The sequence below is a fragment of the Lampetra fluviatilis genome, chromosome 7, assembly GCF_964198595.1.
Source record: "Lampetra fluviatilis chromosome 7, kcLamFluv1.1, whole genome shotgun sequence".
NCBI classification, from domain to species: Eukaryota; Metazoa; Chordata; class Hyperoartia; order Petromyzontiformes; family Petromyzontidae; genus Lampetra; species Lampetra fluviatilis.
The window spans coordinates 534,854-562,736 of NC_136281.1; the positions used below are offsets into that span (position 1 = coordinate 534,854).

Below are 27,883 nucleotides of genomic sequence, written 5' to 3' on the forward strand. Positions count from 1 at the left end.
CATTATCGACACATTTATACTTACACGATTTAACTAAAAAACCCGCTATTAATTCACCTTCACTGGTTTCCGCTCAAATTCAGGATTGTATTCAAGGTCCTCACATTCGAGGCCCTGAATGATCGCGCACCTCCACATATTTGGGAGTTGCTGCATGCGTCCCTACGTTCCAGCAATAACTCTGAGGTCGGTGGACTTGGATCTCTTCTGTATCCCCAGATTGATCCTCAAGTCCATGGGCGATCTGGCCTCCACTTCTGTGGCACATGCAGATTGTGGAACTCTCTGCCGAAGGCTGTCAGAGAATTCGGTTCGGTCGGGATCTTTACATCTTGCCTAAACACATTTATCTTTCAGAAGTCATTTGCTATTTTAACTCAGCCCCCCCCACCCCCATTTATGAGAATTGGCTCGAGATTTTATGAAAGGCGCTACATTAGCTGTAATTATTTCAACCGAATGATTTTCAGGATACATCTCTTGGTCATGCCTTATTACACATGGCCCTCCCCATTTGAAGTCGGAATTTACACTCTTGTATTGTCGAGTAAACATGAACACTTTCGGGTGAACGTTGGCATGTGGTTGGACCAACGTTGGCCCAACCGCAAGAGGGTGCGCAAACAGTCTTCGTGGGCTCATGTACAGGCGATACATTATACGAGCAAATGTAATCAATAATACGCCTTTAATTACTTGTATTTTAACGTCTGTTCACACGTGCAAACAGTGTCATTAATACTTTCTTTCCTGTAATTCTAAATGCATATACTGTATTGGTTATGCGGAATGATATTCGACATTTTATATTATTGTATTACTGATTTATGTTTAAGATACGGCTCTTTAGTTTTGGAACGCGTGCACAATTCAAACATTAAAATCAATAATGTGATATCATCAAATATAATTGCGTCATCATAAACAACAACAATAAACCCCCATTATTGGCTCGGGTCATGCGAATACATGTGACGGGGTGTGTATTTGTCATCACGGGTTTTCTTCGGTAGATTTAAGTATTTTGTTCCATGAGCTATAGCAGCGACCAATAAGACTCCCCCCCAACCACCGGAAGCGAATGGACTCGCCCGCCTGCCCTGTGGAGCTGCTGTCCGCGGTGCTGAACCAGGTCCACTGCCCCCAGACACTGCAGCCGTTTACTGTCCGCAGCCTTCTGCTGCTGCCCACTGCTGCTCATTACACGCTCGCCCATTGTGCTGGACTTTTCTTTGTCCACGGCCATCCCGGCGCAGTGGAAGTGTTATGCCCGAGCCTGCCCATCCCGCCGAGTGAATGCATCCCTCGGCCGCCGGCAAGGGAAACAAAAAGAGGAAGGGGCCGCACCGGCCGAGCCGAACCGGGGCCACCGGGGCCACCGGGGGGAGCACGGGCAGCAGTGGTGGAGGAGGAGGTGGAAGCGTCGGGAGCGGCTCCAAGCCCGACAGGGTGTCCCTGCACAAGCGCAACCTCCACAACTTCTCGTACCCGCTGCTCGCTGTGTTCGGAGTGCTCAGGTTTCTCGCCTTCCATTTGTGGCTGCTCATCGCCTACGTGTGCGAGCGCCTGGGCGACCTGCACGCACGGCGTGCCGAGCCGCAACCCGAAGGGCAGGCGGAGCAGGGGCAGGCAGAGGAAGGGCAGGCCCATGATGGGCAGAGGGAGCAGCGCCAGCAGGGGCAGGGGCCCGAAGACGCCACCCAGTGCCTGCATGCCCACCACAAAAACGCGTTCGAGTGCATCTCGGCTGCGCTCAAGATTGACGAGGAAGACAAAGGTGGGTCGCAGTGGGTCATGAAGTCGTGTGGCCGAGCGGCAGCAGGGATGGGCATGGTTTGATATCCCTCAGCATGGGTGCGAAGAGAACAAGCTTGTGGTTAAACCATGTTTGAGTTAATTTGATTTGTAACAGGCATGATCCCAGCCAGTTGTCCGGTTATTTTACAAGGGGGATCCGTGGTGCGTGAGCACAATAGCAACAAAAATAAAATAAAAATACAGTAGCAATATTGCCGGGAACAAGTACAGGGGTCCAAAAGGAATATTGCACATCGAGATTTGGCGGGTTGAAGCACAGCGTTAGGTATTGGTGTACGTGTCTGGCGGTTCGTGTGATCGTGCTGTACATTGAGTTTCTAATTCGTGGAAGGTGTTGGGTATTGTGAAAATAGGCCGAGTCAGGTGGTGGACATTGTGTGACTGTGAGGCATTGTGGATAAGTGAGGTGTCTAATTTCTGCGGTTCGGTGATAGCGTGGTTCAATCTGTGATTTTGGGGATCAGTTGAAATGTTCAGTTATTGAAGTGAGGTGGGAGTGGTGCAGAGGTTGAGACTCGCTATAAAATATGGTGGGTGTGCATTTTGATGATGAACGATGATGGGTGTTCCCATATGTGTTCCTGGGTAGCCCATTACGTAACCTGCATACTGTGCGCGTTGCTGTGGCAGTGTTTCCTTAAGATGAAACAGCCCTCGAGGAATGAGTTGATTCAGCGAAATTGAACTAGGCACTTAAACCCCGAGCCCTGTTAATTGTTTTTCATTTCATGTGTTCTGGACACTCTCAGAATGCACTTGCATTGTGCGTCGTAAATAGATACCGATTATAACGTATTTGCAGAGATAGCAATCAAGATTGTGCGAGCAGTGTCATGAGAAAGAGTAGGTGCTGAGTGTCTGAAATTGTGTACTGAGCTACATGAGCAGAATAGCCCTCGATGTCTGATTGCTCAATTGCACCGATACACATTTAGTTGGGGGGTTACATCTGTTTGGGCAGGTAAAGACAATAATCCACATGAGCGAACCGACATTTAACAAATTCCCCACATCTTGGTGTGTAGATCAGTGGATTGCGAGTGTTGCATTTTAAGCAAGAAGTTTACAGTTATGTTTACATTCATATCATAATCCAGATGTCAAGATTAGGTCACATTGCAAAGCAACCGCTCTGGATTCCACGTCTGCTCCACCACAGCACGTCCCTGAGGATGATGATGACCCAAAGAACTACACCACGTCACTCCCGAAAATATTTCTCTGACCCAACCACCCACCATATAGCGCATCATTTTACGTTGTGTTTTTTACTGAAGTTGGTTATGCCACCATTGTGTTATTAAAGTTGCGATAATTAATCTTAGATAAATTAAGTGAAAATTTACATTTTACGTGATGAATACACTGAAGTTGTTGACCTACGACAGATGATATCTTGATTTCATCTCAGGTGATTTAATCTCAACTTTGGTTAATCACAGGTGACTGAATGCATGTATGTTGAACTTATTTCGCACCATGTGTAGCCAACCCTGCTAATCGGAGGTGTGGAAATGGATTTAAGCAGTGTAGGCTTGTTATTAACAATATATTAGACTGTATTGCATCTTAAGCATACAGTAGCGAGTAGACATAAACACGTGTAAAACTGAAATTGACTCTGACAACGACCACTTAGGTAAAATGGACTACCAGATGACCTCACACTGTGACACCATGTTGGAGTGTATCTCGAGCACGTGATGGCAGAATAACACCCCACACTGGTTCACATGCTGGGCACTCCACTGCATCATTACTCTCAATCGGCCATGCCAGTGTCTTGACAGCAGAACCTAATTTAAACTGAATAAAAGGTGATGTATATCTGTACATAAAATTGACAGCCCTTTGTCAATCCACTGCTGGATGGAGATCACGTGACACCGTTCAGTCATGGAGTTTTTCTGAATATACTTCACCATTCCTGTCAGTGGCAGTTGGTGAAGGGACAGGTGTCAGCCTAGAGTCAGTTCAGATATCACTCGCCGCTCATGCTAGCCATGACCAGGAATCCAACTCCGGTTGTCATTGTCATAGCACAATGTGCTAATCACCTGCTGTTGTGAATGTGTGCTGGGGAGTGTTAGTGTGGTTTGCTGCTGCCTGAATTCCCTCCTGGACATCTAAAAAATACAGATCTCATGATTGCCCACATTCATATGCTGAAACTCCACTATCATCCATTTGTTTCACGGCCCCTAAGGGCACAGAATTGCAGTGTGACGGTCTACTTTACATGTCTGTTTTATACAGTTTTAATGCTGCATCCTATTTTTCAGGAAACCCTGCAGGGCTGAGACTCATTATCGTGACCCTCTTGTGCGTCAGCCTGTGAATGGTTTCCTAATCAGTGCAATGCAGGGTTTATTACATTTGGATACAAATCCTGTGAAGAACATTATACTGTGATGCTATTGCATATTCTTATTAGACGAATTGTCTTCAGTCCTGGAGTATTCCAAATTAAGCATTTTCCCGTAGCCTTTGATGCCTTGCCTGAGATTGTATCAGCCGTTATCCAAGAGAACTTGTTTTAATCCCAGATGACTGCATGGATATGAATGCAGGATTTCTCCAGCACTGGCATTATAGTGCAATCTTGCATGTTCAATTTCTCTTCCTGATAATCTGTCTACGCGTTTTTACATGCACGTTTTTGTTATCTCGTCTCCGCCTATCAATCTATTCTTTACACTCCTCCTGTGAGCTAACTTTTACTAACATTCCATTCCTGTCTTCTGTCTGGCCACATTATCTCAATGGTCCACTTTTATCCATAACTTCCCATTCTTTATGCATTTTCTATGTCAAAATGTAATTTTCTTGCCAATTCCCTCTTCTCTGCCCATTATCCCCATGCTCCGTTATTGCCATGCCATGCTGACCTCCCTTACCTTGTTGTAATTGGGCCAGGCCGTAAGGAGGAGGCAGTGGAGTGGTATAGGAGAGGCATCTCCCAGCTGGAGCAGGGAATCCGCATCTCCATCGAGGGGGAAGGTACGTTGAGCAATGTAAAGGTTGGGCTTTAGCCAGGAAGGGTACTCAAGACCAGTTCTAGGCCCCGAGGCTGCTTTAAAGACACCTGCTCTGCTCTTGACCTCGACCGTGGTCTCGGGGATGTGGCCTGTGGTGTCCTTGGTCTGAGAACTTTGAGGACGTAGGTATTTCAAACTGGCCACGTGCACTTTCTCAAAGTGAAAACTTTGGTAGTATTTCTAAATATTGACTGGTTGATAATGTGGGACCTTTCAGGCCAGTATCAAAATATAACAATAGTTTTTACCCTTTCTGACAATAAGACAGGTGTTAAGATGTTAAACACAGTTTTCAATTAGGCCATGAACAAGGCGGTCTCTGGTGTGGACCAATCAGTTTCAAAGACAATGCATACATTACCAGAGCATGTTTTTGTTTGCATGTTCACTACAAGTATGTGTGGTTAATGCAGACATGATTCCTTGCAAAAGGTTTCTGTTTGTTGTTTTAACACCTGTTTCATCGCCAGAAAGAGTAAAATATATTCTTATATGGTTGATATGATTGAATCTGTCACCTTTTTGTGCAAAGCAAAGCGCTCGCAGTGGATTTTGTAAGCCATGGTTTTCAGCTCCTAAAAGGGACGCAGAATATATTGTGAATAAAATATGTTGCGTCTTAATTTCATATAACCTTCAGGTATTGCATATTTTGTAATCGAGCAGTATCCATGTATAGTTTCATATAAGCATAGCTGGCTAAAACTAAGGGTGTGTGTTTGACCAAAGGAAGGCAAAGATAAGGAATTACCAACGAAAAAACATTTCACAATGATGATCTTGTCTCAGGATACCACTTTTCCCTGTGAATATCCACAACAATATCAACTCATCCAGAGGTAATTAAAATCCCTGAAGGTGATAATTTGTATACAACAATCGAGTCCCATTCCAGAAGAGAGCGTGGTTCAACTTGGCACCTCTTGTCACGCATATGTATTCCTTCTACTTTGCATTTTTTATGTATTTATATGACAAAACATATATTTGTATTGTTTAAATGTCAGAGCATCTGAAGATGCTGCACAATAACATTTAGATAGACTGTACTACATTCTAGACAGAAAGTGGCATAGTTATGTTCTTGCCCATCAACCGTGACTCAGAGAAGAATGTCATTGTATTGTACTTATGATCTTCCTATTTACCTGGCTTCCTGCGACCATATTCATAAGACAGGTAACATTTTAACTTGCATTCTCTGATAAGAAGCATTACCTTTGTCACTTAGAGATGCTAGCGGATTGATTTATAAGACACGGACAAAACTCCGTGTGGCCGTTCGCTCGTGCTAGAATCGGTGTGCCACGTGCACATTGCTCAACAAAGGGCACCGCAGGGACCTTTGATGCTGGCTCTGAGCCTCCCACAAAGCTGATGTTTCATACGAGGCGAGGACAGTTCCGCCGCAGCACAGCACACTCAGCATTCATTTATCCATTCTGGGAAGAAGGCCTCCCCAAAGATGTCATCACTTCTCACGGTTTTGCAAAGGAATAATCCACCTACAGTAGGGACTCCACGCGAGTTGATTTTGTCGCTCCATCTCTCCTAAAGGAACGATCGCTGCTCACTAAAAACGCCACCCTCTACCATTTGATTCTCTGCAGTAAATACATATTCTAAGATGATGCCGAGGATGATGAAATTGCAGGTCTCCAGAATCCTTGCTGTTGTAGGAATAACACAGAACTATATTCGTGGATCTTGAAATACCGTATTCCGCTGTCTTATGACCAATTATTTGAGGACACATATTAACATGCACTGATGTACAGTGTACGGTAATGAATGTGCAGCGCAGGGTGACGTAATCTCAGGTCTGTGGAACCCCTTGGGAGTGATGTGGGGGAGGGCTGTGTGCGCTGCCGTGGCCAGGGCGGTGGTGGCTCCCAAGCCTTTGGCTTCAGTCCGCTTGCCTTGGATCTCTGAAGACATAAATCTGCCCTGGGGGGTCGCCACGGGGTTTTTTGTGGCTGTCTCAGCTGGGAAGGCTGCAGCTCAATTAAGAATTTTTACAGAATTGTACGACACTCAGTAATTTGCATGAATTTGTTAGTGTCCGTTACTTTTAGATGATTTGTTTTAAGATGTTCACAGCGCCTGCCTACCCCAGTAGTAATTATTTTCCGTAATTTGAACAATCTGGATGTAAACGTTTTCCATAGCTTTCTAGCTCATTTATTATTTATTTTGCTTCCATTATTTACGCGTTGTTGCTTTAGACGTTTAAATGTTTTGATCTGCATCACACGCAATTTAAGTGTCTATTCACGGAATTTGACATTTTTGCCTTTGCGATTTGATGTTTTTTGCTTTTGTTTGCGTCTGTAACCTCGGTTTCTGTTGAAAGAGACTTCCACTCTCAATGAGCTCTTAACCAGTCACAGTGGTTCTGCCCGGACGGAGCTGGCCCGGTAGGTCAGAGGTCATAGCGCTTGGCGACCGCCACTGAGATCCTCGCTTCAAATCTACGCAACCACTTTAGATTCAATTCCTGATTTGTCTTTAATGCCGGCAGCTTTCCCCTCTGGGCTGCACGTTTGGCAAGGGGGGGGGGGGGGGGCGCTCTTGCCCTGTCGAGTCTTTGGGGCTGCAAGTTTGAAACCATATGCACAGCCTCTCCCGGCCCCAGGTGTTGCCATGCCGAGTTAATTATGAGCAAATGAATTACTTTAATGGGTAATATATAATTCATTTCCGCAGCCAATGAGAATTTCCAGGCAAGACCCCGTGTGTTGCGGCTGCCCTGTTTGGCCCCAGGCGAGGTGGCAGCTGCTTCAACATCTCATGCTGCTGTTCCACGTTTTAATGAGAAAAGTACATCCGCTCTACCCACAGATAATAAGTAAATCAACTTTCTCTTCCACATCTCCAAGTACAAATTTAATATTCAGCCTGTTGTTCTTCGAGGCTTATGTTTACCGTTATCCATCCGCTAAAACTGACTCCGCTGATGCGACACCTAAGGTGGAAACTCGTCCATTTGTTCGCTTGAACAAGGGCTTCTAGAAGGCCATTAATCTAATAGCCGATGTTGTATTGTGTGGATACAATATGGAGCATAGCATAGTACAACAAACAGAGTTAGGGCATGTTGATTCAGAGATGTATTTATTATATTACTCAGAATTCTCCTATAACAGCGAGTGTTTTTTTAATGTTGTCTTTGGCGCCGACACGACCTCATGTTAAAAGGGTGCATATTACAAATAGATGCGGAACATACACACGTTGTGTCACGCCACCATATGTGGTCTAAACAAAGTGTTATATTGCTCTCCGATGTGTTTTCAGGTTTTACCGCATATTTTTCTGCACCGTGACCTTTTCGTGTTGCACCGCGCATTGTTCAGTGCAATCTGATAAGACAACGCAGCAGCAGAGGCCTTGGAGTATACCTGTGGCTAAGCACCCGTTATCAATGGGAAAGCTTTTCATGGGGCGCCAAATCCATGTGGGGATCAGCTAGTCTGTGATGCTTCACAGAATATATCCCCAAATCTCAGTTGTCTCATCACAGATAAGGTTATTGGTATTTATTTCCTTTGGGGTAAAATCCCCTTGCTGTTGGGTGTGACACAAGTGTCACATCAGCCTTATTATAGTATTTAGTTTATAGTATTTAGTGTGGGGCACACTTTAATGAAACATACCCTAGTTAACATTGACTCATGGTGATGAGCACCTGAAGCGTTGTGGAAACATCACTAGTGAGACAAAGACGGCCGGGCATGGTCAGGGCCGGATTAAGGCGTGGGGACTTTGGGGCTGCAGCCCAGGGGCCTCCGCCAGCTGGAGGGGGCCTCCAGAGATGAAGTGAAAAGTTATTTTACTTGTGAATGCTGAATTTTATTTGTTGTTAGCCTTGTAAAAATAAATTAGATTTTTCTTTAACTTTGTTTTCCTTTTGAAAATATTACTGGGGGCCTCACAGTACCTGTAGCCCAGGGGCCTACAAAATCTTAATCTGGCCCTGGTTGTGGTGTTGGCCACCCAACCCCTCGTGAGCCATGCCGGCCTTCATATGCGTTCGCTAACAGCACTTGTCCCAAAAATCCGTGAAAGGCTACACAGAGGATCTTTGTCATTTTTGTTGTTGTCTTCGTGTGCACGTATGAAGATGTGTAAATGTTGCGATCACCGTGTGTGAGCGCAGGAGAGCAGATAGACAGAGCGCGGCGTTTGCAGGCGAAAATGAAAACTAACCTGGTGATGGCAAAAGACCGCCTGGAACTTCTCGGTGAGCACCGCATTCCACCACCACCACCTCACTGGCACACCATTGTGTGCCAGCTACTCCGTACAAACTGCACCGTAACCAATGTGAGCATTTTGAAGCCAGATGGGGCACATTGTTTCCTACGTCGAAGACCTGAGGGGAAAATGGACGGAATTATTTAAAATGCAAATCAGAATAAAAATGGGGCTTTATGTTGTCAATGATGTAGTTGTGTAGAGAACGGGATAAAATGGCAGAAACGAATAACTGCGATGAGGAATTTAATTGTAATTGACATAACATCGAGACCACAATTTCTGTTATAATTTAGTAAGCTACACATGAAATTAGCTTTTTATAGGTAAACGTTATGAGTAAGCAGAGGCGGTGCCTTAGTAAACTTTGACATTCACCTTAATGCATATTCATTCAACACGCAGAGTGAAAAACACTAGAAGAATATTTTCCCTGAAACCTTCAGCATAGGTATGCCCTGATGCCTATTCATGAAAAAAATCCTTCATAAATGTGATTTAAAAAAACCTATACATACAGTGTCAGAGGCTGAGATAATAGGGACCTGCACTGTATAAAGTAACACCTCTTGAAGCTGGACTGAAGGAAACCAGAATTGGAGGTTAAGCCAGTAAGCTACCGGAATAAATAGAATTGACAAAAGTAAAACACAACATTCTCACTGGATCACAGTGCACTAATGAAGCTGGAATTTGGTGAACCCGTGTTGCCCTTTGACATCTCGGGTAATCCATGTGCTCTGTCAGTGCTCTTTCTCTCTCTGTTAGCACTCTCTCTCTGTTAGCCATGGCCAGGAATACAACTCAGGCCACCAGGCGCATTAACCACTGCACGACTTAGCATGATACACACCTTACTGTGCATGTGTGCGTGCTCTCTCCGTATGGTGCTGCGTAGAGGTGGGAAGCCTGCCCAGACGCAGGGATCCGCTCACCCACAAGAGCCAGTCCCTGCCACGCTGGGGCCCCGGGAATTCTAGCAGTCTTCGGACCCACGCGCATCATCACCACTGCGTCCAGCCTACTGGCAGCAACCACCAGCGCCACAGGAGCGCCGGAGGGGGTCTCAACCTGACCGGCCTACCGCGGCCTGTTGGGTCCTCTTTCCCACTCTCCCTTCCCTCCGGGGCTACCTCATCGGCAGCAGCGGCGGCAGCAGCAGCAGGAGCAGCGGCGACAGTGAATCCACTGCCCAGGCAGGGCTCGCCACCCAGCCCCGCATCTGGGCTGTACCGCCAACTGAGCCAGCCAGCCCTTTCAGCCACCACCAAGGTCAGAGCTCTGAACTCTGAACCACCTGGCCACCACCGTAAATGAATGTACTGAATGCATGCAGCTGCAGCTTTCGTAGAATGATCTACAACATAGACATTGGCTGCTGCTCTCATCGCATTAATGCAAGCGGCTGACACAATTAGTTCCCCTTTTTTATATAAAAAAATATATAATATATTTTAAAGTAATCATATAAATAAAAAATAATCAACCCGCATATGCTTAATAACAGAAATCTGACTTATTGTTGAAAATGAATATTACGGTTTCTATCACTATCCACTCTTGGTGGTGTTGCTCCACAGCACCATCTTACGTGTGACACGCTACTCCAGTGCTGCAGATGGGTATCTACGTGTGTTCGCATAGAACTCTATACACGGGTGTCTGTAAGCAGCCCTGGGCATGTAATTAAGTGTCCATCTCCACATGCCTCGTCGTTGTGGGCAGTGGCATAGCATCATTAGGGGGCTTTTGTGACCGGACCCCAAGAGTGAACAAATACAAATTACAGAGCTGCTCACGATAAAGATGATAAACTACGTAATTATATCATATTTTTAATCGGCGACTGTGTGGTAGCCCCTGGTAAACGTGCGTGTGTGTGTGTGTGAGAGATTGTGAAAGACTGCTGCTGTTGCTCTTTGGTTCTTTCGGTAAAGTCACCTAAAAATCAAATCAAATAATAATAGAATACGACGTTTCGGTTGCAACACAAGCAGCCATCATCAGGTAAGAATGAATGATAAAACACAGACATGGAAACAGCATAGGCAGACACACATGCAGAGACACACCGAGCGAGACACACACCAAGACAAAGAAAACTGCTGCTGCTGTTGGGCCAACTCCTACCACCTGCTGTGAAGCGGTTACGCTAAAGAATCCTAGAGCAGACAGGCAGACCTTCCTCCAGCATGCACTTGAGTCGGTTTCCACTGCCCAGTGTAGGGGACGTGGTGCCGTGCGTAGCCAACCATGCTAATGGCAGTTGTGGAGGAAGGACAACAAACGCAACACAAAAAGCAGTTCTAAAGAAATTAGTTTTCAATATCGATTATTTAAAAGTGCATAGCTCAAGTGGCTTGCGAATATCGAAAGGAAGAGCATTCCGGGCGACCGCAGAAGCGCATCCAAAAAGTGCGCGATGCAGTGACCGTCTTTGTTCGATGGCCAGCCAAATGCCGCTGCAAGGATGGATCTGAGTTCGCGTGATGGTTTATGCTCCCTGACGAGATCAGCGAGCTATTGCGGTTCGTTTGTGGTAAGCGCTTTGATTTTAATGAGTGCGACCTCATGATGTATTGGTTTGGCAACCAGAAGTCTGGACCCCCTCATCACTGCTGTGCCCGACTTCGCACGTGGAGAGTGGCGGCGGTTAGAGCGCTTCGCCACGAACCCGGCGACCCGAGTTGGATTCCCGCTCACGGCCAACACCAGTGACGATTATCTGAACCGGTCCTGGGCCTCCTCTAGGTCGACTCAGCCCCACATGAGTACCTGGTGGTGTGTGCAATTATCGCCACGAGGGAGACAAAGGCGACCAGGCGTGGTGCTGGCCACCCACCCCCTCGTGTGCTCTGCTGGCCTTCATAGGTGCTGCTCACTAATAGCACTTGCCCCTGCAGTTTGTTGAGGTGACACGGGGGGTCTTTGTCTTTGTGCACGTGCAGGCTGCTGGGGTGAAGGGTTCGTCTCGGCCCAGCAGCCGGGGCAGCACGCCGCTCTCTTCCCCCTCGCGCAAAATGGAACTCAAGAACCTGCGCAACGTGGACAGCAAACTGGCCAGCCTCATCCTCAATGAGATCGTGGACAGGTCTGCGAAAAAACGAGCCATGCATCGGCGCTCTGCGTCGAGTCCTGTGTGTGTCGAATCTTCCCAGGACTTTAAAAGTCCCAGTTTGTAGCAGTTGTGAAACAATACGCCATTCAAAATAATGTATTTTGATGTAAATAGGTTTTACCCTTTTTTCTGGCAACAAAACAGGTGTTAAGATGTTAAAACACCAAACTGAATTTTTTTACAAGGAATGATGTCTGCATTAACCACAATACTTGTGGTCAGAATGCAAACAAAAAACATACTCTGATAATATCTGCATTGTGTTTGAAACTGATTGGTCCACACCAGAGACAGCTTTCTTTCGAGCCTCGTCTCAAACGGTGTTGGCGTCCTCTGGTCTAACAACGTTTGAGGCTAGGTTAGAAAGAAAGCTGTCTCTGGTGTGGACCAATCAGTTTCAAACACAATGCATATATTATCAGAGTATGTTTTTTGTTTGCATTCTGACCACAAGCATTGTGGTTAGTGCAGACATGATTCCTTGTAAAAGGTTTCAGTTTGGTGTTTTAACATCTTAACGCCTGTTTTGTTGCCATAAAAAAGGGGAAACCCTATTCTCATATTTTGGTACTGGCAAAGGAGGTCCCATGATGTATTTGGATGTAACTCTCCACTCTTTCAGTAATGTGAAACATTCTTATTCCAGTAATATGTCTAAGCTGCTTATATATATATGTGTGTATAGATATACATTAACTCCTCGTTATTCGTGAGGGATACATTCCGGAGATGCTCGTGGATAGCAAATGTTGCTGATAATAATATTGTCCTAAATATATACATACGCTTTTAAATACATAAACAATATCTCATAACTTTCTCGCATCACTTTCTTTCTCATCACTTTATCTCGCATCGCATTCTCTCTCAACCCTTTATCTCGTCACTTTTCTTTCTCTCCATCTCTCGATGCATTAGTCGTGTAGAGCTCCAGATGCGATTCGCAGATAACAAGTTGGTGAACAACGAGGGCATCCTGTACACCTCAGAGGTGGCCGGCTCTCGTCGAGCGCTGCGTGTCTCGTGCCGTGTGCATCATCAGTGCTGCGTGTCTCGTGCCGTGTGCAACATCAGTGCTGCGTGTCTCGTGCCGTGTGCATCATCAGTGCTGCGTGTCTCGTGCCGTGTGCATCATCAGTGCTGCGTGTCTGGTGTCGTGTGCATCATCAGTGCTGCGTGTCTCGTGCCGTGTGCATCATCAGTGCTGCGTGTCTCGTGCCGTGTGCAACATCAGTGCTGCGTGTCTCGTGCCGTGTGCAACATCAGTGCTGCGTGTCTCGTGCCGTGTGCATCATCAGTGCTGCGTGTCTCGTGCCATGTGCAGCATCAGTGCTGCGTGTCTCGTGCCGTGTGCAGCATCAGTGCTGCGTGTCTCGTGCCGTGTGCAACATCAGTGCTGCGTGTCTCGTGCCGTGTGCAACATCAGTGCTGCGTGTCTCGTGCCGTGTGCAACATCAGTGCTGCGTTTCTCGTGCCGTGTGCATCATCAGTGCTGCGTGTCTCGTGCCGTGTGCATCATCAGCGCTGCGTGTCTCGTGCCGTGTGCATCATCAGCGCTGGGTGTCTCTGTGCTGCAGTGTCCTCTCGGTGCAGTGGGACGACATCGCGGGGCAGGAGCTGGCCAAGCAGGCTCTGCAAGAGATCGTCATCCTGCCCTCGCTACGGCCAGAGGTGCGCTCACCTCGTCCGTCGCTTGCTGCTCATATATACGAAGACAACGCGCTGACCATGACAACACCGTGTTGCAGTGTATATGTGCAAGCGCCCTTGCAGTGCAATGAACTTACAATCACTGATGCTCCCAATCCGGAAGAACTCATTGGGCCAAATTCACATGCGGCTATGATCACACCACTCTCTCACACACCGTGCCGACCTTCATAGGTGCTTGCTAACAGCACTGGCCCCAACAGCCTGTGTAGATTACACGGGGGATCTTTGTACAATAGTACGTGTAGGCATTCATGAATATAAATTTGTGTGTTGATGTGCATGGTGAGTGCATGCACGCACAACATGTTGGACTTATTATTTGTTTCTTTCGGTTAAGTCACGTCTAAAGACGTGACTTAACCGAAAGAAACAAATAATTCACGTCTAAAGACGTGACTTAACCGAAAGAAACAAATAATAATTCCTGCAGTCACGAAAGTTCTAAAAATTAAGATTGAACATGTTGGATGTTTAGCGTATTGCGTAGGTGTAATTGTGAATGTGCGCATATGCAGCGTGCGCTGTCTTTGGATGTTGTGCACGCACCCTCGTGCGCGTGTTTCAGCTCTTCACAGGGCTCCGCGCACCGGCCAAAGGCCTCCTGCTCTTTGGCCCACCAGGAAACGGCAAGACGATGCTGGTGAGCCGTGTCGCATCCACACCGCTCTCAGGTGTTGTGCTTCTTTCTTCAGGACATCACGTCAGAGCTCTATTCTTGCGGAACTCACTCTTGGGGTGCGCTGTTTTTTCCTCAGGCAAAAGCTGTGGCCAGCGAGTCGAGCGCCACCTTCTTCAATATAAGCGCGGCCAGTCTCACCTCCAAATATGTGAGTCACCGCTAAAAAAACGACTTCCCAAGCACCTGACAACTTTGCTCAATTCTACAAACGTGTTAACTCTCACCTGTTAACATCTTTGATGGCACTGTTGGTTTGTTGCTGACCATTTAAGCTTTTCTGGGCCATGTACATTCCACATTTCTATGGTCAGGACCATTTTCTCAGTAGGATGAACCCTGGTGCCTTCTAAAAAAAGTGTAACTTTTTTGCATGATATGATGTTTACTTTATGTTATACTCTTGAATGAATATATTGTGTAGTCCAACACATTACGTTTTTCTTGTATATTACATTTTCATTAAATATGCGCACTGGGAAGTGAGCTTGTAGATCTTCTTTGGTTTTTTCGGTAAAGTCACATTGATAGAAAAAATAACAATAAAATAATTAAAAAAGTGAATAAAAATATCACGACGTTTCGATCGCAACACAAGCGGTCGTCATCAGGAACAGGGAGGTTAGCCTCTGAGGGCAAGCTGTTGATAAAGGTTTAGAGATGGGCGGGGCAGCTAATGTTAATGTAGGAGAGGGCTCCAACGCCGGCAGCTTTTGGAATTAGTGATGAATCATTTCGTGTGATCTTTAATCTGGAATTGAACATCAATTCAGAGATAGATACAGTAATGGTGAGGCAAGCCCACACATTGTGAGTGGCAAAGAATGATTGACCATCGTATCTTATCCTCCTCCTTGAGCTCTCCAATGTCCTGCTGTACAAACATCACTCTTTGAGTGCAGGGCCATATTCTCGTTGTCTCCTCACGCGTGTCCAGGTGGGAGAGGGCGAGAAGCTGGTGCGAGCCTTGTTTTCTGTGGCGAGGGAGCTGCAGCCTTCGATCATATTCATAGGTCCCGCACCCCTGATCCACGACAATACTGCAGCACACATCACATGCCACGTTATACTGCACAGTTTCCACCCCATTCTGCATCCTCACCACTCACTCACCACGTAGAATGATCCCTCTTTCATTTTGTTCAACTGGCTCGGTGCCTGAGCAAGAAATCATCACGGCGAATGCCATCGATGCCACCATATCCCATCAACGTTTCCTTCTTTCTGTCGCAAAGTCGAAACCCGGGATGCGAATGACATGCGTCCGTTACGATTCGCTATTCGTCATTGTGCGTTGCCATGATTGTATATGCCCAGTTGTTCCGTGGCCCAGTCCAACCCTCTAAATTTCCTGAGATTTTATTTGGCAATGGCTTGAGTTCGTACGTGTATGCTTATATATGTGTATTTCTATTGGCATGTGCGTGCAACCACGCAGATGAGGTGGACAGTGTACTGTGTGAGCGGCGGGAGGGCGAGCATGAGGCGAGCCGGCGTCTCAAGACGGAGTTCCTTGTGGAGTTTGATGGGGTATGGCTTCCGGCATGAAATCAGCACCCACATGCTCATCCGGCTGGCTGCCAGTGGCACAGCGTTGACTCAAATTGGAAGGACGCGAATTCAAACTCCCACTTGGGGGTCAACACAGCTTGTCATCTCCCTGGGGTCAGTACAATAATAATAATCATTGAGGTGGCTGCGTGGCTCACAGATCAGAGTGCTGAGCTGGCACTGTTGATTTCTCAGGTGTAGCGAGGTGATGGTCTCAGCCCAGTCACCAATGACCACGCACAACCCCCCCCCCCCATCATATTGACTTTGGATCTGCACTTAACCGAAAGAAAAGAAATAACTTTATCGGTACCGAGGCTCTCACAAGGCTATGCGGGAGGGCGTGTGGCATAGTTTGGCGTTAGCTATTGTAGAGTGCGGTCGTGTCACTAGAGTTCTTTGCGGTGAGTACGACGTCTTTGAAAACAACGGTGCTATGCCTCTCTAAATAAAATTAACGCTGAACCGCTTGCACGTTCCGATATTCAGCGGTGAACGGGACCCACCCTGCAACTTACAGTCGTCTTGGAACGGGAAATGGTTAATTCGAGTAAAATTCCAGCTCTGAAAATAATATATATCAATTTAACGCTTTCGTGACTGCAGGGATTCATCTTCTTGGTTCTTTCGGTAAAGTCACGTAGAAGGGAAGTAATAAAATAATAAAAATAAAACACAATAAAATAATTCTCACGACGTTTCGGCCACAACGCAAGCAGCCGTCCTCAGGTGAAAACCAGGTCCGTCGAGGCGACAGAGTCTGAATGAAACAGCACACGAGCTTGGAGCATATATATAAGCTGGGTGCCTTGACAAAGGAATTTGCATATCAAGAGGAATTTAGCATATTTATGGGAAATGCAGGAATGTGATTAGTACTACATATGCATGTGCATTATGCAGGATTAACAGCATCAAAGGGAGCTGCAGTTGCTTCTGCTGCTGCAGTTGCTGCTGCTGCTGCAGTTGCTGCTGCTGCAGTTGCTGCTGCTGCTGCTGCTGCAGTTGCTGCCTTATCCATTTTAATATAACACTATGTATTATTCTGGTGGGTAGGTAGAATAATACATAGTGTTATATTAAAATGGATAAGGGAGCAACTGCAGCAGCAGCAGCAACTGCAGCAGCAGCAGCAACTGCAGCAGCAGCAACTGCAGCAGCAGCAACTGCAGCAGCAGCAACTGCAGCAGCAGCAGCAGCAGCAACTGCAGCAGCAGCAACTGTAGCAGCAGCAGCAACTGCAGCAGCAGCAACTGCAGCAGCAGCAACTGCAGCAGCAGCAACTGCAGCAGCAGCAACTGCAGCAGCAGCAACTGCAGCAGCAGCAACTGCAGCAGCAGCAACTGCAGCAGCAGCAACTGCAGCAGCAGCAACTGCAGCAGCAGCAACTGCAGTTCCCTTTGATGCTGTTAATCCTGCATAATGCACATGCATATGTAGTACTAATCACATTCCTGCATTTCCCATAAATATGCTAAATTCCTCTTGATATGCAAATTCCTTTGTCAAGGCACCCAGCTTATATATATGCTCCAAGCTCGTGTGCTGTTTCATTCAGACTCTGTCACCTCGACGGACCTGGTTTTCACCTGAGGACGGCTGCTTGCGTTGTGGCCGAAACGTCGTGAGAATTATTTTATTGTGTTTTATTTGTATTATTTTATTACTTCCCTTCTACGTGACTTTACTGAAAGAACCAAGAAGATAATATATATCAGTCAATTTGACTATCATGCGCAGAACATGCATCCTATGTGGTGGTTGTCACAGTTGTTATTTTGTGTTTTTAGGTGCAGTCTTCTGGGGAAGACCGCGTGCTGGTCATGGGAGCTACAAACCGGCCCCAAGAGCTGGATGAGGCTGTGCTCCGGTACGTGGTGGCCGTGGTGGTGGAGTGGCTCGGTGGAGCGATGTCAATGCGTCGAGCACAGCCTGCTGAGATTGTGGGTTTAAAATGTGGGTTTTAGCCATTTGCGATTATTCCGGGTTCTCAAGAATATCAAGTTAACGGTCTCAGCCTGGTCGTTAGCAAAATCCGTGACGATTTTAAATGAGATTTTCAAATAGCAAATTGATACTTTGAGGACTAAAGCCAGGAGTGAAAGTGCAACATGCTTGGTAGGGCGCTGGAGAGATTGGCCAGTGCTTGAAGGGGTTGTGGGAAGCGAGGTTACGTGACGGGTATTGCCTGTGTCCTGTGTCCCATGGCTCTTCCTTGGATAGCCGCTTCTCCAAGAGGATCTACGTCTCCTTGCCCGAGGAGGAGGTACCCACGGCTATCGCAGTCTCTCTGTCCTTCTCTGGCTCCCTTACAGTCTCAATTTGATGTCTCATTTCACTCATCGTGCATATCCTATTTTCCCCTACCTCCACAATCATCTTGCTCTTAATGTATCACTGTCTTCGATGTTTGCTGTGCTTTGGACTTCAGTATCCTGGGCTCTGTTTTTCCGTCGGCTGTATGAACTTGTTGACTACTCCCACGTTTGAAAACATGCACGGTAACTGGGCGTCGCCTGTTTAAAGCTCTGATGGAACATCTTTTCCTGTTTTGGCACTGTTAAACGTGTTAGTGTGTGTACACTGTGGTGTACATAAGCCACGTGAATTCTGCAGATCCTTTATCCGTTAAAGTATTTGGTTCGTGTACTATAATGCGTGTTTCAGAACGAATTAACTCACTGCTATGAGTATCTGTGAATTACAGTTGTCTATTAAGAACATTGAGAGCAAGCCACAATAGTGATAGGGATGTCATCGGAATGAAATCAGAGACATAAAATTGTCCTGGTGCTCGTCCCTGTTCGCAGATCTGGGCCAGCAGCAGAAATTCCAAATTCCTACATCAGAGGGCAGTCCATCCACAGGATGAGCGTTGTTCAGTTCTCACAGCGGTAACAATTTAATCAGCCTCAGAAAGGATGGTGACCTGAATTGACTCCTGGAAGTGTCACCGAGTCTTGGAGATATTATTTTTTATTGAAGGAGGGTCACGCTTGAGTCGTGTGGGAGGGAACCAGAGCCCACGCGTGGAGAAGGAGACTTTGCGCGAAACCGCGCACGGATTCTTGAGAGTGTCCCTCTCGTGCCGCCCGCGGCAATCGCGGCGCGTTCCCTCCTCGCGTGTCGACGCCTCGCGATCTCCACTCACAATTCGTGCAACGCGATCCGCGCTCGACGCTGCGTCCATTTGCCACGCCGCTCGCCTAACCCGGTGGTTCTCAACCCCATTTGGTTACTGTATGTACCCCTCTTGTTGAATTTTGTTTCAACTGAGTACCCACTTGGCTGACCCGAACTTGGTCTTGAGAAATAAATGTATGAAAAATTAACGTCAATATTTTAACCAATTGTCAATTTTGTGAGGTATCCTAACTAGTTAAGTAACTGCAAGTGAATAAAAAAACTAATTCAACGGACGCTCTCGCTGGTTACTCTTGAAAATGGCATTGCTTACGATCAATAAGTTTAGAAAGGTATTTTATATCATTCTACTAGGTTACCATATGAATTTAAATGTTATCGTAGTTATTTTATATTGGCAGATTCATGCATGATTTTTCACCATTGACTCTCACGTATGATATCTAATTTCACACATTTAATAAATCACCTCACGTAGCCCCTGGGACATTGCCACGTACCCCCAGGGGTCCGCGTACCCCTGAGTGAGAACCGCTGCTCTAACACGTGCCGCTGTGACAGACGCGCCTCAAGCTGCTCACGCGCCTGCTGGGGAAGCACGGCAACCCGCTCAGCCACGCGGACCGGGCACACCTGGCTCGGTGAGTGGAGCGGTGAGGGGAGCGGTGAGGGGAGCGGTGAGGGAAGCGGTGAGTGGAGCGGTGAGTGGAGCGGTGAGGGGAGCGGTGAGGGGAGCAGTGAGCAGAGCAATATCTCTCTCCCCTTTCTCTCAAAATGACTCACCAGCTAGGGTTGCCACCTCCGACGTCCCAAAATGCCGGGGATATTCTCACGGGGAAGGGCAAATATCTCACAATACTGGGAGAGCGCAGAATGACTTTATCTGCAAAGGCATTTTCTTGAGCGGTGCTTGTTACGCCAATGGCAAAAAATAACGTCTTAAAGTCCCGGAAAGACTTACAGATTCCCCAGTATGATAGCAAGAAAACCAGGACGAGTTGCAACCCTACCCTCAGCCCGTCACGCCCATACAGGGCACAAACAAACCGAGTTGCGTTCCCAGCCATGCGCATCAGCACACATGGTATCTGAATCTGTATTGGGCCTCACCTGAAATGACTACTTAGTCATAATTAGTCGTGTTAAGTGCTCGCTCACATTACTTGCCCCTACAGTGTAGAAGGATAAATATTGGAAAATACATTATATTGTAAGGGGTAGAGATGAAATGAGGAGGCTTTCACCAGCAGTCGATAGATGATGGCTGCTAATAATGATGATGGTGGTATGTGCATTTCCCTGTGTATATGTATTGCATGTATTGTGTGCTTTGTGAATGCACACGATCGTGTCTGCAGCATCACAGAAGGATACTCTGGGAGTGACCTCACAGCGCTTGCTAAAGACGCAGCCTTGGGCCCCATTCGTGGTAAGAAATCCATTTGAATGATGTAACCAAAATAGAGTTCATGGTACTGCACACGAGAATACTGAATAGGCTCTTTTGTGGTACCTAGTGTTTGCCAGCACCATGTGCTGATATATTTTAATCTATGAATCAATGTGCGTGTGTTTGTGCATGTGGAGAGTGATGGTGCAGTGGTTTTTTGCAATGCACTATGAAATTGGTGACCTGAATTCAATTCCTAGCCACAGCCAACATCAACGACGAGTAATATCTGAACCAGTTCTGGGCCTCCTTGAGGTGAACTTGGCCTTAAATGAGTAACTTGGTGTGATGCAAAAACATCAACATTGGGGAGACAAAAGCAGTCGGGGGCATTGCTTTCCTGGCTCTATCAGCAGCACTTGCCCTAACAGTCTACGTTGGCTATACCGGGGATCTTTGTCTCTTGTGCACGTGGATATGACTGCACGCAAATATGAATATGGCTGTGCATGATGCGCATACTCGCCGTTGTTGCATGCCCGCGTTTGTTTTTGAAATCTACCCCTGCAGAACTGGACCCAGAGCAGGTGAAAAACATGTCAGCAAATGAGGTATGCTCATAATGCGCACTACTCCCTACTCTACTGCGTTGCCAACTATACCCAGTCCACTGTTGTAGTGATCTATCCAGCGATCTGGGAAAACCCACTGCTGAAACATTACTTTCTCCACAGGGCGCTTTACTCGCGATGATCCCTTTCCTAGTTCCGAGATGTCTGCAAGTTGCAGGGTGAGGGTCCCGTTCACCTCTGAATCTTGGAACACGCAAGCAGCTCGGTGCTAATTTTATTTAGAGAGGCGTAATATCGCCGATGTTTTTAAAGTTGTTGTCCTCACCGCAGAGAACTGTAGCGACACGACCGCAGTCTATGATAGCAGGCGTCAAACTGTGCCACACGCCCTGCCGCGTGGCCTTGTGGGAGCCTCAGTACCGATAAAGTCGTTTTATTTTATTTTTTCTTCTGGTTTCGTTTTGATGTACGTGTACATCATCGCGACGGAATCGTAAGAAAAACTGATGACCTACACTGTGTTCGTCATCAGTACATGTACGTCATCGGAAGGGGAAAGGGTTGAGAGGTCGTCATGTCACATATCCCATGATTTGCCTCCAGATCTTGTCCCTTGGCCACTGACTTCTGGGCGCCACTCCAAGTAGATGACCTTCATGCTTGAGACCTATACTCTCTCCCAAAAATTTCACAGGGTGTGAATAAGGCCCACAACCAAACCACTGCCATCAATTTAGTTTTAGGGTCACTCATAATAAGGATTCAGTGTCCAGCCTCAAGACCTAACACTCTGAAAGCGACAATACCAAGATCCTAACAACCCTGCATCATTCACATTCTTCATGCTCATGCCACACAATGACATGAGCGCTCTGTTACTATGAGAGAGGTAAAGGTACAAGTCCTGCAGCAGATCAATTTAACACTGACAACTAATGGTACATTCATCACTGTGTACAGTACAATTCGCTGTCAGTACTACATTGCTCTGCTGTTGTCATATTGTTTTAATAACCGGATAATAATGTGTGTCTATCAATGTTGTGATTTCAAATTGTGGCACGAAGGGTTACATTTTTCTCCCCCATCATTCGTGAATTTTGTTGAAGTTATCGTGTAACATCAACGGTTCATAATGATTGTGCGTGCCTAGGTGAGAAACATCCGAACATCAGACTTTGAAGACTCGCTTAAGAAGATCAAGCGCAGTGTGAACATAGTCACTCTGGAAGGCTACATGAAGTGGAACAGCGATTACGGAGACACGGCCGCTGTGGCCTGATTGCTCGTGATGCCACACGAGGCAATGCACAGAGCGAAGGTGTTCGCGTTTGTGCTGTGTAGCTCTCTGACGGATTTTCAGGTTTCACCGCCTTTTATTCCGCGTGATCTTCGACTCTGGCTATGTCTGATGAAGCTACCAGCACATGGAGCGAAACGTCAGACATCGTTGCCGAACAACACGCGATACGACCCGAAAACGCAAAGCTAAGGCAGTACGCAACTCACAGAGCATTACATGACGATACCATGCCTGAGCATGACCTCACATCACACCTCATACCACAGTAAAAAATTCCATGGTAGGGACCACTTTATACACTCACGTTACGAATATTTACCTAGCCAGGCTTGCCAGGTTGTGGAGAAGGAAATCTCATGTAAGTGCTGTTAAAAATAACTTAACGAAAATATAAAAATAATCTACTCTGGCTACGACTAACTTTGTTTGATATGTAGTGTAGTTTTTGATACTTTTAGGGTATGATGAACATTTTGCCATTGTTCTATTGAGCAAGCAGATGCTCTGACTTTTATCAGCTGAGACTATACATCTGGCAACAGACAAATTCAACTATAGATAAAAAAAACATTTAAGAGCTTCGAATTCAAATAGAAATAGTTACAAAATATAAATCAAATGTGTAATGAAAATCTATTCATGATGTCAATGTAGACCGGGCAATGTCAACATTTTAAATATTTGCCAGATACAGTACAACTTCTTGAAGCCTGACTAATTTGAAGGAGAGCCTTTCCCGTTACCGGGGTTGTCAAGCCCACTGCAAATAACACATAGTTAGTAACGTTCAAGTCCTCTGCTTGTAATTAAGACCCAACTCTTTTAATTAACATATATTGAGTGAATAACTGATTAGTCGATATTTCCAATGTAATTTTTATTGTTGAATAACGCTTACAGAATCACTCCTTGTAGAGTTTAATCAGTCACCATCAACGTGAAGCCGATGTGGAAGACTGGCGATTAATCCCAAGAAACGGCGGTTGATTCTTAATGAGCTTGAAGAGGTGTTTTTGTTTGTTGTAAATATGTGTAAAGTAAAAACTATAACAACGCAAACGAGAGAGCGAGAGAAACCCCAAGCAAAGCACCTGAATTATCGAGGCATCCGAGAGCACGCGCTACCGAAGATTCTCTATAATGTATTTAGCCTTCGAATTGCTCATGCGCACCCATTGTATTTACTGCTTTGCAATGGCTGACGATAGCATGTTACACTTCCCAATCTAAATAAGTGCATGTAGAATTGACCACGTAAGATTAGCACACATGCCTTATCCGACTTTTCGCTAATTAACCTGCGATCAAACGGTGTTCCGGTCTGAGTTTTACGTTGCATTTTTACAATATTTTTCTCGGTACCCTCTCTGACTTACCCCGAATTGCGGCCTACCTGGTCCAGCTTCATGAGGTTTTACTGTATTTAAAGGTACCTTACTACAAGGTGCGTTTTCCAACTTTGTCAGTCAAACCGGCAACTCTTTTTCCTGCTCTGAAGGGCTGGTCCAAAACAATTAGTTTACTATATTTTTGTGGAATAAGATCAGTGTTAATTTAAGAATGTGGTTACTCCATATGTCATTCCTCGTGCTTGTACACTGCTCACAATGCAGTCCCATATATTTATTGGCGTTTCGTTTTGCGAAGTTGTGTTTTCATTGCAGTAGCGGTATGTACTGAGGCTTAAAAACATCTTATCTAAAAGATAGGCAGCTCAATTTCAGGATTCATGCAACCTGTGGCCTGGTGTCCTCTTAGCAGATGGTATCTGTGGGACATATCCAGATATTTAAACGAGGGCATTTTGCTTTGGTAATTTCAGTGTCAGACACATTTTTTGCAATTTCCAACTTTAAATGTACCAGTTTGTTAATGTTACCTAAGCACAACAATATTTTTGCTTGTAACTAAGTTTCAAGAGGTCAGGTTCAATGGCTATACAATGGGAACACCCATGGTTCGATCCTAGTGAATCAGAAACAAGGGGTATTATTATTATATATAAAGAGACAAACATTTTGGTGAGTGAACAGAGGGTGGAGACATTGATTTTTAATACTTTTCTGATGTACTTAGAAACTTAAGAAAATTAAAATGTCATTCACGAAGCCTCTTCAATATACCAAAATGGCAAATGCACTTATCAAACTGCTTTCGAGGTTTGATATGTTGTTTTTTAAACTGTGTTCTTTTGAGTCTCACGAGCAAACACAATTGAATCCTTTAAATGAACATTACTGACAACGCAATCGTGGGTGATTACTTACTCAGCAGTGAGGCACTCAATCTTAAGTCTGCATTCCATGAATATCGACGTAAGGGTTCACCCCAACACGTGGTTACGTACGTTTCATACAGTTACAGACAACAGCGGGCAGCACTTTCAATCCAGCAGTGCATTTTTTGGCATGGATAATTTCTTCCGTTCCCAAGCTAATGTGCATATCTTGTGGTTAAAACGTTCCTCAGCAAACACATCAATATATGAATTTGATCAACATGGCTGTGAAATGACCACGCGCGATGCAATGTAGCACGGGATATGCTGCTTGGCATCATTGACGATCACTTCGTATCACGGATGTCTTCCTGATAACCAGTGCCTAATCAATGGCAATATAATCACACTGGGTACATTATCCCACACTGACTTATATTGCTCTTCGTTAATTCATGCTGTCCCTGTGATTTTCTACACAGCTACTGGTTCCTCTTTTTATTGTTTGCAAAGTGTCACAATTCCATACCTGCCAACCCCTTATCAGTGCCTACCTTATTACAGACCAATTCAGATCTTATGTGTCTACTTTAATCCTACAAAGTCCCATCACAAGGGAGAAACACAAACACATAGATTTTTGTTATTGCCCTATTTAAATTGGCTGTACACCGTATGGACCTGAAAATGTAATTTCCCTGGACAACAATACGGTTAAACCGTATGGGTTGACACGGTATGAATTTCACTCAACTTTTCTACAGCGTTCAGTTAAGAAAAAAGCTCCCTCCCCCCGATTCATGTACAGATTGGTTTCGCACTACTTCTGGAATGGAGTCAAATGATGGAATATGCTAGAAGAGCAATTCCTCAAACAATGCACGTCGAGTTTTTGGCTACAATCCGCAGGGTGGAAGGGGCGTCACGCGCCATTCGTACCAGACCCGGCCGCCTGCCGTGGGAGTGCCGCGTAGCTGGCTCGCCCTGCTGACGACGGGCCGAGCTGGCCAATCGGGCTGACCGTGACATCACAATGAGGTGGAATGACAAGAGTCTAAACATTTGTATGATTTGGGGCCAAAGTGTCGTCCTGCTTTAATGAACAGTGCGATGGCATTCATCACTGGTGGCTCCGAGCCTTTGGTATAAATTCAACATTGTCATCGTTTGGGACAATTTTTTGTATACATTGGATTCCCACTGTTGACTTCTCTCAAAGCTGTACGACGTACTTTTTTGTTGACCCTGAAGGGATGATGGTTTGAGTTCATCGCGAAGTAGGATTTCAACTTGCAACATTCTCATTGTGAGTAAATCTCTCTTAACTATAACGCCAATCGCGATGTTGTGAGACTGTAATGTCTACTTCTGTCTTACAATGTCCAGTTCGGATATACATTTGCATAGCATAGCAAATCAATGCATTACTGTGTTGAGACATATCTCGTGATATGATTTGCTGGATGAAGGAACTCCAGTGGCATACAACCTCTACTTGTAACATCTCTGAGCATCGCATGCTGGTATCGCGTGATGGCCTCATACAGAAGTCCGAGTAGCCATCCCTACATCCAAACAACCTCAGGCAGAACATTTGGTAGCTCATGGAACAGCTGCTCTTGACGTGCGATGAGGAGGGCAATTGCCAAAGGTGGTGGGTAAAAATGTGTAATTTAATACATAAACATGATTTTAAATACGTAAATGTAAATTGTGTACTTGGAAAATTAAATATCCACAAATGAGAGAACGCGAAGTTATCACTCTCGCTGAGCACGTGGCTGCCTGACACAACGAAGGGCACAGGGTGACCTATTACGGTAGTCCAGCCACGTGCTCCTTGAGTCTGATTTTGGATGGGGCCTCGCTATCAACCCACCATCGCCAATGGCGATCGGCTCCTTAAAAGGGGGACTCTCTTGGGTACACTGACTGCAGCCATATTTCTGGATACCATCCTTTGCGATGTTCGTATTCTTGTTTAACGTGTCTGTGAAATAGGAGACTAACAGATATCGCTCCATTTGGTTGACAAGCACATTACATGGTAATGTGTACTTTTGTTATTGAGATGGAAACAGTAAATACTTTCATAAACCATGTTATATTGTGTACATTATGCTCTCCACCGGCTCACCTCGCAGCAAACTTGTAGGGAGCTAGCGTGGGATGTCTATTTTAGAGTGGACCATTTACAGTTATAATATTTATGGTATTGCATATATACTTTTGGTCCTTTTAGTACACATTAAAGGTTTATATAAATATGCACGCATAATTCATTGCAATGTGTAATTGTAACCAGTGATTAGTACACTTGCACAGTTTACTGGTTTTCTAAGAGTTTGGCTGAACATACCATAGTAGTACATCATCTGTGAGGCCTTGGCCTTTTCTAATGAGATGTATCACTCTTTATCGGCGATCTTACAGTTCAGTATGTTTGAAACACTTATTTACTTTTTAAACTTGTTTTTTGGACTTCATGACCTACTTCATGACCTACAATCGAAAACTATCAGGAGCCGTTTGCTGAAGTACTTTTATATTTATAATGTGCAAAGCTATTCAAGCTCTGGCACATTCTGTGGGATTTTTGACACTGCAATATATGCATATGAAATATTGGTTTTGACATCACTTTCCACAGAACCACTGATGGTGCTCACACTCCTGGAGTAAGCACGCTTGTCTTAAACAATTACAGTTACGTTGCTGATGTAACACCTCCTTTCTTTGCAGTACCACTCCAACTGCAGTCGCTCATATTTTCGAGTCACTGATGATTTTAACAAGACTCGCCTGTATGTATGATTGCCACCTTTTCCACCGAACCCTGGACTTATTTCTCAGTCAGCCTACGATGCACAATATCGGTACCAAATCCCGGTACAAATCAATTCCTGCCACCAGAACAAAGATGACAATTCCTGGACTGTCAATTCTTGGACTGCCACCTATCCAGGTCAAACCCAGAGAGGTGGCAACCCTACCTGGATGGCAACTGGGCCATTCCCACTATGAGACTTTCAGAGTAGCCATCGCCAGCTGCATGCATTAGTAAGACACAAATTAACAGCTCTTA

At 45.6% G+C, this 27,883-nt stretch overlaps 1 protein-coding gene across 3 annotated transcripts; it reads left to right on the plus strand.

The window, feature by feature from the left end:
• Window positions 1–1,077: 1,077 nt before the first annotated feature.
• LOC144933374 (spastin-like) lies at window positions 1,078–27,627 on the plus strand. 3 transcript variants are annotated; one of them, XM_078858074.1, is made up of 17 exons: window positions 1,078–1,777; window positions 4,735–4,818; window positions 9,016–9,099; window positions 10,012–10,385; window positions 12,062–12,204; window positions 13,809–13,902; window positions 14,510–14,584; window positions 14,700–14,771; window positions 15,558–15,633; window positions 16,059–16,150; window positions 17,962–18,041; window positions 18,395–18,437; window positions 19,877–19,956; window positions 20,674–20,744; window positions 21,276–21,316; window positions 26,050–26,104; window positions 27,541–27,627. In XM_078858074.1, exons 1-16 carry the CDS (start codon window positions 1,297–1,299, stop codon window positions 26,053–26,055), a joined length of 1,896 nt encoding a protein of 631 aa, XP_078714200.1. In that variant the 5' UTR covers window positions 1,078–1,296; the 3' UTR covers window positions 26,056–26,104; window positions 27,541–27,627. The 3 variants fall into 3 exon arrangements, with proteins under 3 accessions (XP_078714200.1, XP_078714198.1, XP_078714199.1); XM_078858072.1 differs by lacking the exons at window positions 26,050–26,104; window positions 27,541–27,627 and adding an exon at window positions 22,431–23,107; XM_078858073.1 differs by lacking the exons at window positions 4,735–4,818; window positions 26,050–26,104; window positions 27,541–27,627 and adding an exon at window positions 22,431–23,107.
• The last annotated feature ends 256 nt before the right edge of the window (window positions 27,628–27,883 follow it).